The sequence below is a fragment of the Mesoplodon densirostris genome, chromosome 9 (genome assembly GCF_025265405.1).
Source record: "Mesoplodon densirostris isolate mMesDen1 chromosome 9, mMesDen1 primary haplotype, whole genome shotgun sequence".
NCBI classification, from domain to species: Eukaryota; Metazoa; Chordata; class Mammalia; order Artiodactyla; family Ziphiidae; genus Mesoplodon; species Mesoplodon densirostris.
Genome location: NC_082669.1, coordinates 14,862,450 through 14,877,078, shown reverse-complemented (window position 1 = coordinate 14,877,078; position 14,629 = coordinate 14,862,450). Strand labels below are relative to the sequence as shown.

Below are 14,629 nucleotides of genomic sequence, written 5' to 3'. Positions count from 1 at the left end.
GTCACCATCTTGAAATCCTTAGTAATTTTGTTTTTGAGCTTATGCTTTGGAAGTGAAGTCTGATGGGACAACTGAGCACACACATGAGCAGCAGAGACAGGCCAGTTGGCAATGCGCACAAGCATATAGGCATGAGCTGTGTGGGTAGCAGGCAGTGTGGGTATGGAGCAATTAGCCTGGCAGCCTAGTGTGCAGATGCATGCCTAAGGCAGTATGTGGCACCACAGGGTGTTGGTTTTTATGTTTCCAAAATTAATTTGAATTAACTTTGTGTTATATTTTAAGGATGAAGCTTCTTTTTATTAACCCAATCCATGAATAGAAATTGAGTGCCTACTACAACGCTCCATAAACAAAATTAGGTTTCTTTTCTGCCTTCATGGAGCTTATATTCTAGTTATATAATTTTATCCAATTAATGCAGTAATAGTCTACTCTTTAAAATTAGAATTATTGTTTTGAATGCATCATTGGAGAGTATCTTTACAAAAAGGCAGTCTTTTATAATAAAGTGATTGTAGCTAACTTTCCTGACCTATAATTTCATTGAATAGATTACTCTAGTTGCTTTGCTTGCTTTTATTATTTTCCATTAATTTTACCATAACTGAAGACATCCCTAAATAGCTGAATATGGAATGATTTTATTTTAGAATTGTGAAAAATGGAAGACAGTACCACAGACACAGAACAAGAAGAGGAAGAGAAGAAAGGTGAAAAGGATCAAGAAGACCCCATTTATGCTGTAGCACCCACGATTAACATCCGAGATGAGCGATTCGTTGATGTATCTACAACTCCAGCTTTCATTTGTCTGCATGAGGTACAGATATATTTATATATTACTACAGTAAGACTTGCCTCACTATCTACTTAAAAATTCAGATGAAGTTAATATCATTATCAAAATAATTTATTATTTGTAGCCTGTAGGCAATATGTACTGTTTGAAGCACTTTAAAATAAAATAGCTCCTACATTCTCTTCCAAAAGCCTACGGTATAATCCTGGACTAATGCAGTAGTGTAGGTTCTGATACTTTTAGGCATAATAAATATTTGCATATATGCAGCCACTTAAGTATATTCTGTATGTTGGTAACTGATTTCTTTCATTACTGGATACATTACATTTACATCCATAAAATGAAGATAAAATATCTTGTCATATAACGATAGAATATACATTTACCTAACCAAATGTAGTTACTGCAGTAGAGCACAGAAACATGCTGTTTCCTACTAGCAGAGAAGCAAAAAGGGGAATCTGATTTTTGTTAGATTTTTGTCTGATTTTTTAAAAAATGAGATGAACATTTAGGAAATACCCATATATGAGGAGAGTTTTTTTTAAACAGTAACTGACCACACATGCAATCTGTCACGCTTGAGAGCTGTACTTTAGAAAATGATTTAGAGGATATTTGACTTCTGAACTCTTAACCTTATGTGAATATAACTGAATAAAACATCTAAGAAATTTGATAGTCATAATAAAAATAAGCTTAAAAAGTCTTTGGGCAAAATCAGATTTTACTTAAAACCAAGAAGTGATACTAAATCCCCGCCCAAATATTTTCTTGGTGTAAATATTTTAAACAATTGCTACAACTATTGTTGAGCTTTTGTTTTATATAAACATATAAACCTCATATCAGGAACACACGATGTCAGTTTGTCCCATTACTCATGTTGTCAGCATTGATCACTTGGTTAAGGTGGTGACTTCTAGCCTTCTCTCCTATAAAGTTATTATTTTTCTTCTGGAAATTGATAAGCACCTATGGGGAGATATTCTGAGGCTATTTAAGTATCCTATTCCTTCTAAAATTTTCACCTACTAGTTTTACATCTCTTGATGATTCTTGCCCAAATTAATTATTATTACAGTGGTTGCCAAATGGCAGTTTTCTCATTCCATCATTTTTTCTACATTTATTAGTTGTCTTCCTACTATAAGGTAGAACTTTCTCTTCTTTTCTTTCCATCTGTCTATCCATCCACCCATCTATCCATCAGGGTGGACTTGTGAGTTCTTATTCTACTCAATGAGCTATAATCCATTATGGCCATTATTCATTTTGATACTTCAGTTGTCCCAGATTTGGCCAGTGTACACCCTCTCAAGAAGGCTCACTTTTGACAGGCTCCTATGATTCTTTGTGTACCTTTTAACTTCCTGTCATAGAATATGTTCCAGATTCATCTTGCATTTTCTTTGCTCCAACTCTAGGATCAGCCATTTCTCAGAGGATCCTTGGTTCCTATTTTAGTGGAGAATGATATTTGAAAACTAAGATCTCAGTGCTGGGTGTGTTCATTGCTATCGGTCTGTCATTGCTTCTCAGCACTCTCAGAGCTGGGAAATAGGTGTATAAATATATTTATCCACATAAATTTATATCTATTTCTATACGTATCTTGATGTATTTAGAACGATGAGTTCATATCTCTAGTATTAATATTTTCAAATGATCAGCGTTCTCTATTTCTGCTAAAATCCATCATATGTCCAGCTTTGCAATAGTATTTCTACTTTTATACTACTACCTTTAATAATTATATCAAATAAAGGTACAGGTTATTTCTACCAAAGGTTATGCCAAACAATAAAAATTATAGCCAAAAATTTTAAGCCACAGATAAAGAAACATGGAAGATTTGACTTGTAAAGTCAAAGGAGAACTTAGGACAACTTATCTTGCATATTGGTCTTCAACGTAACAATTCATTAAATATTTCAAGAATCTCTCAATACTCATGTATGCACAAATTATAGCTATTAATCATTGAGTACGACCAGCCCCTAATAAAGTAGATAACTTAGATTATATGGTAAAAGAATGGTCCTCCCATTTTGAGTAGTAATTACACCAGTAATTTTACTTCCTTTAGGCAGCAAAATCTTGCAGAATGAATTATTGGCTTCAAACAACTTTGTTTCCATAATAAACACCCCTGAGATTGTTCCTATTGGCATCTATAGCTTTTTTTTTTCTAACTCTTTTAACATTCCTCTAAGATTCACGAGTCTTACAATTTTTTTAACCTACTATATAAAAGCTATCCTCGGGCTTCCCTGGTGGTGCAGTGGTTGAGAGTCCGCCTGCTGATGCAGGGGACACGGGTTCGTGCCCCGGTCCGGGAAGATCCCACATGCCACGGAGCGGCTGGGCCCGTGAGCCATGGCCGCTGAGCCTGTGCGTCCGGAGCCTGTGCTCCGCAACGGGAGAGGCCACAGCAGTGAGAGGCCCGCGTACCGCAAAAACAAACAAACACAAAAAAAACCTTGTGCCTGAGCAGTCAGTTCACAGTGTTTTCTCCAACCTGTCTACTCTTACAGCATTTGTAGGCTGTACCTTTCACTTGATACAAGATCATTAACAGATATTTACTGAATATCTTCTCATCATATAATATTTTGCATAGAAAATTTAATTTCTCACTGATATTATGATCACATTAAACAATAAGACTTAACAGGGTATGAACTACACTGTGTTAAATTCACACTTTGGGATTAATGTTCAAAGTGGGGCTTGGGAAGTAAGTCACATCAATGGACTGTGTGGGTTAATTCTGGACACCTGCTCCCCAACTCTTCCATTGCTGCCTAATTATGAGGCCTGGCACTCCACAGACTTTTCTAGTCCTGTTGAAAACTTTTATTAAAAAATTTTCTTTGCTAAGGTATAACATATACACAGTAAACCTCGCAAATACTCAGGGTCCAGCCATTTTTTTTTACATATGCCAATAACCAACATGTTCAGAACTGAATTCATCATTCTCCGAATCCTAATTCTCCTCCTGCATTCTCTTTATCAGTTTGAGGGTAAGATATCTCCATTAAGTATTTCTTGAATTTATCTCTTCTCCATTCCTGCCATATTCCCACTCAGATGAAAATATATTTCCTGCAACCCAGTGGTGTCCCTTGAGACTCTTCCCAGTCATTTCTCCCACCAAAGTTAGACCTATTCTGACTTATCACTATGTATTAGTTTTGCCTCTTTTCAAAAATCATATGAATGGAATCATACAGTATGTTTTCCATTGTGTCTGGCTCCTTTTGGTAAACACTGAATCTGTGAAATTTATTCATGGCACCATCTGTGCCTTAGTTCAATATTTTAAAATTGGTATATAGTGTTCTTTTGTGTAAATATCCTATAATTTTCTTGTCCATTCTGTTCTATTTAGAGATTAAGAGATTTGGGTTGTTTCCTGTTTGGATGATTATGGATAAGGTGCCATCATCATTCTTGTGCATTCTTGTGCCTTATACTTATGAATTCATTTATCTTGGGTGTTTACCTAGGAGTGGGGTTCCTGTGTCATAGTTTAGGTTTATATTCAGCTTTAGTTGATACCTTCAAATAGCTTTCCAAAAAGATTACACCAAGATATACACTCTGACGGGCAATATGTAACTGTTTTCATCTAATACCATGGCAAGGGTCACGTGTGATTTTATTTATATCCTACACAGCACCTGGCTCAAGACCTTGCACAGAGACAAGCAGTAAATATTTAGTATTTAAAAATCATTCTTTTAACAAATAGCATATGTCTCTTTGTTCAAAGCTCATGTCTGTTGCACATTCAGGCTTAATGTAAGTTATAGCTTTCATGGTATTCCCTAAGTCAGGATTTCTACTTCTAAACTGTACATGGTTATGTAAAGTAGCACTGATTTCTTGGTTGTCAAATGTCAGTGTGTCAGATGTTGAACATTTCCAAAACTTGGATGCCATAAAGTCATCCTTGTCTTAATGCCAAGAGCCAAAATCAAAACATGAAATTATCTTGCCTAAGACTTTTGGCTCTTTTACTTTTCACCAGAACGAGTCAGCTCCTCCCTTCTCATCATTTCCTGAAAATAATTTTTGTGCCAGTCGTTGTTAAGTCTTGGACCTGACTTAACCAAGGGGTAGAGAAAAAGTAGCACAGGAGCCTTTGGGAGGCACAAGGGACAGTGTGAACACTGGAGGGAAACACTAAGGAAGTAAAAGTGTGACTCTGTACAGAATAAGAAATTCTGTTAAAAGTAGAGTGTGGGGTATGCAAGCATTGTGGGTGTGTCGATGAAGATGGATTAGGCTTGTTGACATGTGACCTTTTCACTGAAACAGCTTCTATATCAAACTATCAACTTTTGGACTCCTTAAAGATGTGTAATAAATATCTTTGTGTTCAAGTTTTAGTTTCATGTCCAATGGGAAAAGAACTGAGATAGCAAGAAGTTTTTGAAGAGCAGTGGGAGACATTAAGTCTTAATCCATTTAACAGATATTAATTCAGCACCCACTATGTGCCAGGCTCTGTGCTAGGAGATGTTTATTACCATTATTATTAAAGTTACTGAAATTTACTCAGATTTATCCTTTCAGCTCCTCCTTTGTTTTGAGCACCTCCTGTGTGCTGCACAGGGCTAGACGCATGGACATTCATAGGCATAAAGCATATAAAAGGGTACTGTTCTTTAGAAGCTTAATTTGGGAAATGAGAAACTTGACATGTTCAATATCAACAAAAGGCAATGGATCGTTGAGAACCTGGAGGTGCCAAAAGTGTGATTAGAACTGAATGGCAGGAACAATCACCGTGGGTTGAGATGATCTGGAAAAAAGCTTTTCACAGGCAGTAGGACATGAGAGGGGATATTTTGTCCATATCCGTGGTGTCCACTATGAACCTACTTTTCTTATCTCAAGCTTTGCCCACACCTATACGTGCATATACTTGGAATGTCTTCACCTGGATGACCCCCCAAGTTACCTCCAACTAAACATGCTCAGAATTAAATTTATTATTCTCCTCCCAAACCTAATTCTCCTACTGTATTCTGTCAGTTTATTTTCTCTCTTAAATATCTATTAAATTCATCTGTTTTCCATTCCCACCATACCACCAACTGGAATACCATTTCAGTGATCAAGAGAAGATGTGAAGAGAGACTGAACCAAGCAATGGCCATGGAATAAAGGATAGAATACATATAGGAGAGAGAGTAAGGAAGTATAAAATGCTGGATTTAGTGTCTGAATGGATGGGGACGGGGTGAGGGAGAGGAAAAAGTCTAAACTGATGTTTGGATTTCTGATTTAGGAAAGTGGCTGGATTATGGTACTGTAAGTGACAGAGAATTCAGAATAAGCAATGGTCTGAGGGGAGTGTCCAATATGTGAACCTCAGGCTTACCAGGGAAGTCCCTGGGCTGGAGATATAGACGTAGCAGGTTCTTGGTATTCAGACTGCTTTTCTGAAAGGAATGCAAATTGCTGCTTATGTGTGTTTAACAGCACAGTCTACCACTGCATATTTATGAAAAGCTGTTGCTATTGTTTACCTAATTCCCTACCTTTAAAATTATCTCTTTTTTGGGTGGAGGATATTCACATGTTCAAAAGACACTTTCTTATTTTTTATTAATTTTGATCTCAAGGCTGGTAACAGATTAAATACATTTTTGGAATTTTTAATAAAAATTTTAAATTAATTTCTGAAAAATTGGTGATTTTCTGATGCTACTAAAGCTTCCTTCATTTTCAAGATTGGATCTTCTATAGAGTTACTGATGAGTTTCTTGAAATAATCTGTAATGAAATTTAAAATGTTTTTCAAAGATTGAAAATGTTTTCTATTTCTTTCATACATGAATTCATTAATCAAGTAACTGGTTAAAAGATGAAAGTGTAAGATTCCCATCCTCAAGGAGCTTACAGTCAAGGTAGTTTCAAGTATATAATTTAATTTTCATAATGATTCCATACGGAAGTTTGAGATATCATTATTTCCATCTTAAAGGTTCTGAAAGATTGAGACTTGCCCTGGTTTGCACAGCTAGGCAGATGCAGAGCCAGGCCTGGAACCGTCTCCTGTCTCCTAGCCTGACACACATTTCACCTGACATTCACACATTTAAACACTGCTATTTTAGGGTTTTACAAATAGACTTTTTAAGTAAACTGTATATTAAAAGAAAAAATAAAGATAAATATTTTAACTCTCTATTTAAATATTTCTCTTCGGTTTCCCTATCCTTTCTTAGTTATCACACCTCACTAATAGCTGTACTTCGAGAATAGGCATTTAAAAACTGCTAAATTTCTTTTTAAAATATTTCCACAAGGCGTGCTATTGTTGGCAGGTTTTCACTTTTCTTTCAGACATTGAGGCAGGCTTACAAGAATAATTCTTCAAGGTTTTGTTTGGCTGTTAAGAAACTTTAAACAGACTGATTATCTATTAAACAATACAGATAGGTTCCATTTTTCCCATAAAGGGTCTTATTTTATTTTTTTACTTTGACAGTAAGGTGGAAATTTTAAAATCTTTCCAATGTGGAAGAAGACTGTGGTTCATGCCTGGCATACACTTAAACATTTGGTGTATTGACATGGCTCATATCTATTTACAAAAATTGGAGATTTATATCAGGATATGTATTTATATCAGGATATATATTTATATCAGGATTACAGGCATAGAAGCCATATTCCACTTTGCAAAGTAGATTAGCACCCCTAAATTCAATCAGTAAAAATCATACACTGTACAAGAACTCAGGATAAGAGAAAAGAAGGCCCCATGTTAGGATATCGTCACCCTTGGCACCTTCAAGGTGATTCTGGCCAGGAATCTGGGGGTGTTGTCGCAAAAGACTCTGCTATCTGAACACATGATCAGTGTTAAATGGGAGTCACAGAGTGTTGAAAACTGGGGCTAGAGAGGACTTGGCAGTTCTTCTGCCTCCTGTCTGCGAGCTTATCTCCTTCTACTCATTCTGAAAATCTTTCCTGAGCATCCACCACACGTCAGACTCCGGGCTTGGGACCAGAGGCAAATGCAGCAGGGAGCAGCTCTACCCTCGGCCGCACGTGTTCCTTCACCTGTGTGGTTAATGCTTCTTGATTTCCCCTTCCTGTTTTTGATTCCTTTACTGACATAATGAGAACCTTTGTGTGTGCATGCATGCCCATGTGTTTATTTTAATTACATACTTAATAAAGTTTTAATTACCTCTTTATTTTTCATTGCTTTTTTCAGCTACTATTGTAGCAAGTTGATTTAAATATTTAAAATAATACTCTAAACTCGGATGCTGGTTTTTTTTTTTAATAGTCACTGTGGACAGATGTTGCTTTCTAAAATAAGGATTAGGAGAAGTACTTAATGGTACTGTTTTTTCCTCTGAGAAAGAAAGTTTTTCAGAGAGAGAAAGTAAGTTGGCTTTTGATAGCTTGTGGTTCTCAGTAGAGAATGTATATCTTGAGAAACAAAGTACCTTTAGTAATCCAAGAACTATTTGAATATATTAGTCACAAAGATGGAAGCTTAAGGATTAAAATAAATAATGCTTGGGGCTTCCCTGGTGGTGCAGTGGTTGAGAGTCTGCCTGCCGATGCAGGGGACACGGGTTCGTGCCCCGGTCTGGGAAGATCCCACATGTCACAGAGCGGCTGGGCCCGTGAGCCATGGCCACTGAGCCTGCGCGTCCGGAGCCTGTGCTCTGCAACGGGAGAGGCCACAACAGTGAGAGGCCCACGTATTGCAAAAAATAAAATAAAATAAAATAAAATAAAAATTAAAAAAATAAATAATGCTTTTTTGATTAAAATCTATGTTATATAGGTGGATGGGGAGATGGTACTCTTATCTGTTGGGGAGATTTTTGGGGAATAAAGCAGAGGGGAGTAGGATTGGGAATTTGGCTATTCAGCAACTGGATTTACAGGTAACATCAGTAAATGAGTCAGCAGTAGTGAACACCAGAAAAGTCTGCTAAAACAAAGTAGTCATTACAGTCTTCATTAGGCCAAGAAGATCAGGATCTCAGTGGTCAAGTAGTGAGATACAAGCCAGACTAGGAAGTTAAAGAATAGAATATCAGAGAGCCAGGTATTAAAGTTTTTTCAGCCACGAGGTTAGTGTTTTTTTCTTTTTAACTATTTTCTAATACATAAAATATGCAGTACAGTAAGTCCTCTACATTCAAATGAGTTCTGTACCAAGAGCAACTTCGTAAGTCCAGTTTGTTTGTAAGTCCAACAAAGTTTGCCTAGGTACCCAACTAACACAATTGGCTATATACCACTGCTTTGACGCTTGCTTCTGGACATCCTGGGCTTGAAATAAAGATACTGTACTACTGTACTCAATACAGTACTGTAAAGTACACAAAAGCACAACCACTTGTAGAGGATGCACACACGTGACAATATACACCAGACATGTGAACTAACTTACGTGATTGGACATGTGAACGCACGTTCGCATCTTTGAAAGTTGGCAACTTGAAGGTTCCTATGTAGGGGACTTACCGGAGTACAAAATTCAAAGGTGCAGAATAGTACACAGTGAAAAGTCACCCCATCCCACAGTCTGCTGTCCCCTTCCCCAGAGGCAACCGACATTAACAGTCTCCTATATAGCCTTGCAGAAGTCTACGCACAAACAAGCAAGTGGTAGTGTAATATACGTACTTGCTTTTTTCACATATACATGCAACTGTTATGTTCTTTTTAATGTTTGCATGGTATTTCAATGCACGGTGGAGCATACTTTAATCAAATCCCTATTATAAGATATTTGGATTATTTCCGATCTTCTGCTCTTACAGACAATGATAGAGAGTCAGTAACCTTAGGCGTGCCTCATTTCACACTGAAATAATTACATTAAAAGGACAAATTCCTATTCCCAAAAAGAGGGAATATATGTAAACATATAGCTGATACACTTTTCTGTACAGGAGAAACTAACACAGCATTGTAAAGCAACTATACTCTAATAAAAATTAATTTAAAAAACTCAATGAGTGTAAAATAAAAATTCAAGTGATTAAAAAGCATTTTGGGGCTTCCCGGGTGGTGCAGTGGTTGAGAGTCTGCCTGCCGATGCAGGGGACATGGGTTCGTGCCCTGGTCCGAGAAGATCCCACATGCCGCGGAGCGGCTGGGCCCATGGGCCATGGCCTCTGAGCCCGCACGTCTGGAGCCTGTGCTCTGCAACGGGAGAGGCCACAGCAGTGAGAGGCCCGCGTACCGAAAAAAAAAAAAAAGCATTTTGTCATAATTTGACAGCATTTTTTTCCTATCTCCGTAGAACATAAAATAATGGTGTGTCATATATTCAATGATGTCTCAGATTTAATCAAATGTGTAACTATTTTCTATAAAAATCTTAAACATTGGCATTATTTTAGAAAATTATCCATAGCTCCAAATATTAACACTAGTACACCTTCTTATTTTAAAAAGTGAGCATATTTTAAGTCAGTAGAATTTACCTCCAATAAATGTTTACTGAAAACCCTCAAAAACAGAACTGTACTAGTACAATGTGGAATATTAAAGTAAATAAGACAGCCCCTGAACTAAAAGAACTAAAAAAAAAAAAAAGAACAAATTCCTAATAGTGGGATTGCTGGATCAATGGGTTTGTTCATTCAAAAAAATTTTTTTAATTGTGGAAAAATAGACATAACATAGAATATACCATCTTGACCTTTTTTTTTTTTTTTTTTTTTTTTTTTGCCATACGCAGGCCTCTCACTGCTGTGGCCTCTCCTGCTGCGGAGCACAGGCTCCGGATGCGCAGGCTCAGCGGCCATGGCTCACGGGCCCAGCCACTCTGCGGCATGTGGGATCTTCCCGGACCGGGGCACGAACCCGTGTCCCCTGCATTGGCAGGCGGACTCTCAACCACTGCGCCACCAGGGAAACCCCTTGACCATTTTAAAATGTACAGTTCAGTAGTGCTAAGTATATTCACCTTTTTCTGCAGCCAATTTCCAGAATTTTTCAACTCGCAAAACTGAAACTCTCTATCGATTAAACAACACCTTCTCATTTCCGCCTCCTCCCAGCTCCTGGCCACCACATTTTACTTTGTTTCTATGAATCTGACTACTCTTAGATACCTCATAGTTTACAGTATTCGTCTTTTGTGACTGGCTTATTTTACTTAGCATAATGTCTTCAAGATGCATCCATGTTGTACCATGTGACAGGATTTCCCTCCTTTTTAAGACAATAATATTCCATTGTATGTACATACCACATTTTGTTTATCTGTTTAGCTGTCAGTGGACACTTGGGTTGCTCCCATCTCTTGGCTATTACAAATAATGCTGCTATGAACATAGTGTACAAGTATCTCTTTGAGATCCTACTTTCAATACTTTTGAAGTGGAACTGCCAGATCATGAGTTTGTGTATTTAAAAAGACTTTTTTTACTGCTAAGGTTCCCTCCATGAAGGTTGTAATAATTTATGTTCCCCTCAACAATAAATGTCTCTTTACTGTGCTCTGTCTGACTTTTCAACTTTTGTCACTCTGTTGGGGGAAAAGTTTATCCCATCATAGTCTTTATTTACATTTACGTTAAAAGGAGTGGAGTGGAGCATCTTTTCATATGTTTAAGATTGTTTTAAAATATAGTGTATCGGGAGTCCCTGGTGGTCTAGCGGTTAGGATCTGGCGCTTTCACTGCTGTGGCCCGGGTTCAATCCCTGGTCGGGGAACTGAGATCCCGCAAGCCTCGGGGTTCAGCCAATAAATAGATAGATACATAGACAGACAGATAAATAAAATATAGTGTATTAATAGAAAATGTGAGGTATAGGAAGGCCAACAGGTCAGGAGACAACTGCCACTGGAATGATAGTTTATTACTCACAGTTCCTAAAAGAAGGAGGCATGCCATGTCATGGGCGGGGGCGGGGGGGGGCACGTGGGGAAGCACCAGGTGGGTCAGGAGGCAGAGGGAGAGGGAGGAACAGTGGGCAAGAGCCTTTATTGTTGTTTCCCTGGGAAGGAGTGGATGAGGCAGAGGAAGCAGCTTAGGACTGGCTAGTGTGAATAACTTCAGCAGGCTCTGGGGCATAGGAGATGTCCCTAGTTGTTTGGCACCCGGCATTGGGATGATGAGGGCAGTTGTATAGTTGACCAGAGTGTGAGGGCCTAATAAACGAGATGGCTGAGGGTGTGGACTCTGGATTGGTTGGTTTCCATTTGAAAAGTTATCCTCCTCCCAGGAGGAGGACTCTTGTTAAGGTGGGGGAGGAGGACAGTGAGGGAGGCAAGGTGACTCAGGCATATTATCAGGTGGTTTGGAACAAGGCGTATCTGGCACAGGCATGTAGGGCAGATGGTAAAGCATCAACTTTACAGAAGCTGGAAGCACGGTTAATGGAGAGACCTATTTGTACTTTCTTTTTTTCGTAAATTTTGTTCACATCCTTTCTTCCTTTTTTTTATTGTGTAGTTTTTCTTAGAGATTCATAGAAACTCTTTATACATACAGAAAGTAGGCCTTTGTGTATAATACGCATTGCAAACTCTTTCTCTCAGCTTTTGGATTTCTTTTGAGTTTGCTTAAGGTGGCTTTTCTCCATGTGGCAGTTTATTTTTTATGTGCTTAAATTTACTGATCTTTTCTTTTACAACGTCACGATTTTATGTCCTACTTAAGAAGACCTTTGGCGCTCTGACACATAAATTGTTTCCTGTGTTTTCTCCTAGTACATTGATAGTTTGAGTCATCATATTTTAACCTTTATTCTGTCTGGCATGTATGTCGGTATAAGGAGAAATAGAGAGGAGATGACGGGAAGCTTAGAACCTCAAGCCAAGTCCATTATCTTCTGAGGCAAATGTTCTTTACATATTCCCAGCCCATGCATACCTAGGTATAGGCAAACAAGTATACCTGGGTGGCATCAGAGATATGAATTAAGGGGGTACAAGCATTACCAGACATCAACCTCAGATTAAGTAGACAGGAATTTTGCTGTCTATAGAGACTACCTCTAAGAATAGACAGGCTCAAACTATGTTAAATACTAATGGTTTGGAAAGAAAATCTCTGATTGGTGGGAGGTTGTGGGGAGTGGAAGAGTGGTTCAGTGAAAATGGGTTGTAGTCCTTGCTCTGCGTGTACTAGCCAGACAGGCTTCAGAAAGCCATGTAAGTTCTCTGAGCCTCATTTTACACTAATAGTACATTTCTCACCTTCAGGGGTACCTCACTGTCTACCATCGTGATTTTCACCCTCTTTTTAAACTGCTTTTATCACTTTTCTTTCCAGTAAAAATCATACACAGCAGCACAATATGTAAAACAGAGTTGGATGTGGTGGATATAGAAGTGAAGGATGCAGAGGTGAAGGCTGCTCCCCATTCTCTCCCCTTCACATGTCCTGTCACCACCAGGACCACAGCTCCAGTCCCCCTGGGGCGCTGGGGAAACCCCCATGCTCTATGCAGATAGTTTGTGAACTGAACAAAAGGGAGCCATCTCTCTTCCACCCTAAAACCCATCTCAGCACAGCCAAAGGAAACACAGATCTGCCTCCAGAAAACTGTGGAAAGCAACTTGACTGTACTGAAGGTTCCTTCAGGAAGAGAGGAGGGAATTCCACAGCACGTCATGCGGCAAAACTTCCTAAAATTCCTCATCAAAGCAGATGCCTCTCCCACACACACCCAACTTGACCCCCTCTTTAAAAACTTCCCTGGAAACTTTTTTTCCCATCCCCAGGCAGCTTTTTCCCCCTTTCTATCTACACCCCTCTTCTCCTTGATATCTTTGGCCATTTCATTATTTTATAAAACAGTCTTTAGAGTTCCTTCCAGTTTTCCTCCCCACCCAGTATCCCATCATCACCTCAGGTCCAGGCACAGAACTGAACAATCAAATAGGTGGCAGGGGGAGATTGTAGGCACTTAGATTTGATTTTTTTCTTGCATTAACATAAGGATTAAATATCAGTTGCTTGAATTTATAGTCAAATCCCTCTACAATCTGATCCACCATTTCTTTCTTCTCTTTAATTTTTTTTTTTTTTTTTTTTTTTACTGTTCTCTGCTATATATACCTTATGCTCCGGCCACATTAGACGTATCCTTGTTTTCCTAACTAGCTCCTGATTTTCCAACCTGCTTTTGCTCATCCTCTACACAGCTCAGGAGTGCTTTCCACACTTCAGTGCTTCAGAATTCTACGCATTTTTTCCAGGACAGCTCAGACCCCACCTTCTTAAAGTATGCCACTTCCTTGACAAAATGGGAACACTTCTGTTGCTGTAACTTCCCTGCATAGTGCTTGTACCATATGCCACTTATTATTTCTTTCCTGTTTTTTAAGCTAATCTATAGTAGCTTTAGGAACTTTGAAAGCAGGAAGCCTTTGCTATTCTTCTTGATATTCCTTGCAAACCCTTAGTGCACTGTAACATGTGTAGCCATGCCACTTTCAAAGGAATAGATGTACACAGTAATTAGTAAAATCCTCCACCAAAATAATCACACTACTGAATCACTACTTTACAAGGCACACTTAAAGAAAGGAAATTTCTCCTGAGTTTCTGAATGCATTTTCCACATCAAGTCCACCTAAATTCTCAGATACTTAAATGTTTAAAGTAAGAAATATCTGGGGCTTCCCTGGTGGCTCAGTGGTTAAGAATCCGCCTGCCAATGCAGGGAACACAGGTCCGAGCCCTGGTCCGGGAAGATCCCACATGCCGCGGAGCAACTAAGCCCGTGCGCCACAACTACCGAGCCTGCGCTCTAGAGCCCATGAGCCACAACTACTGAGCCCTCGTGCCACAACTACTAAAG

At 38.6% G+C, this 14,629-nt stretch overlaps 1 protein-coding gene across 1 annotated transcript in view; it reads left to right on the top strand.

Annotated features, from left to right (window-relative positions):
* Positions 1 to 664: 664 nt before the first annotated feature.
* The window catches only part of CCDC146 (coiled-coil domain containing 146), a 113,943-nt gene continuing 99,978 nt past the window's right edge, over positions 665 to 14,629 (top strand). Inside the window, exon 1 of the mRNA XM_060108576.1 lies at positions 665 to 823. Within this exon, the coding sequence (XP_059964559.1) occupies positions 665 to 823 (159 nt within the window). The remainder of the gene's footprint in view (positions 824 to 14,629) is intronic.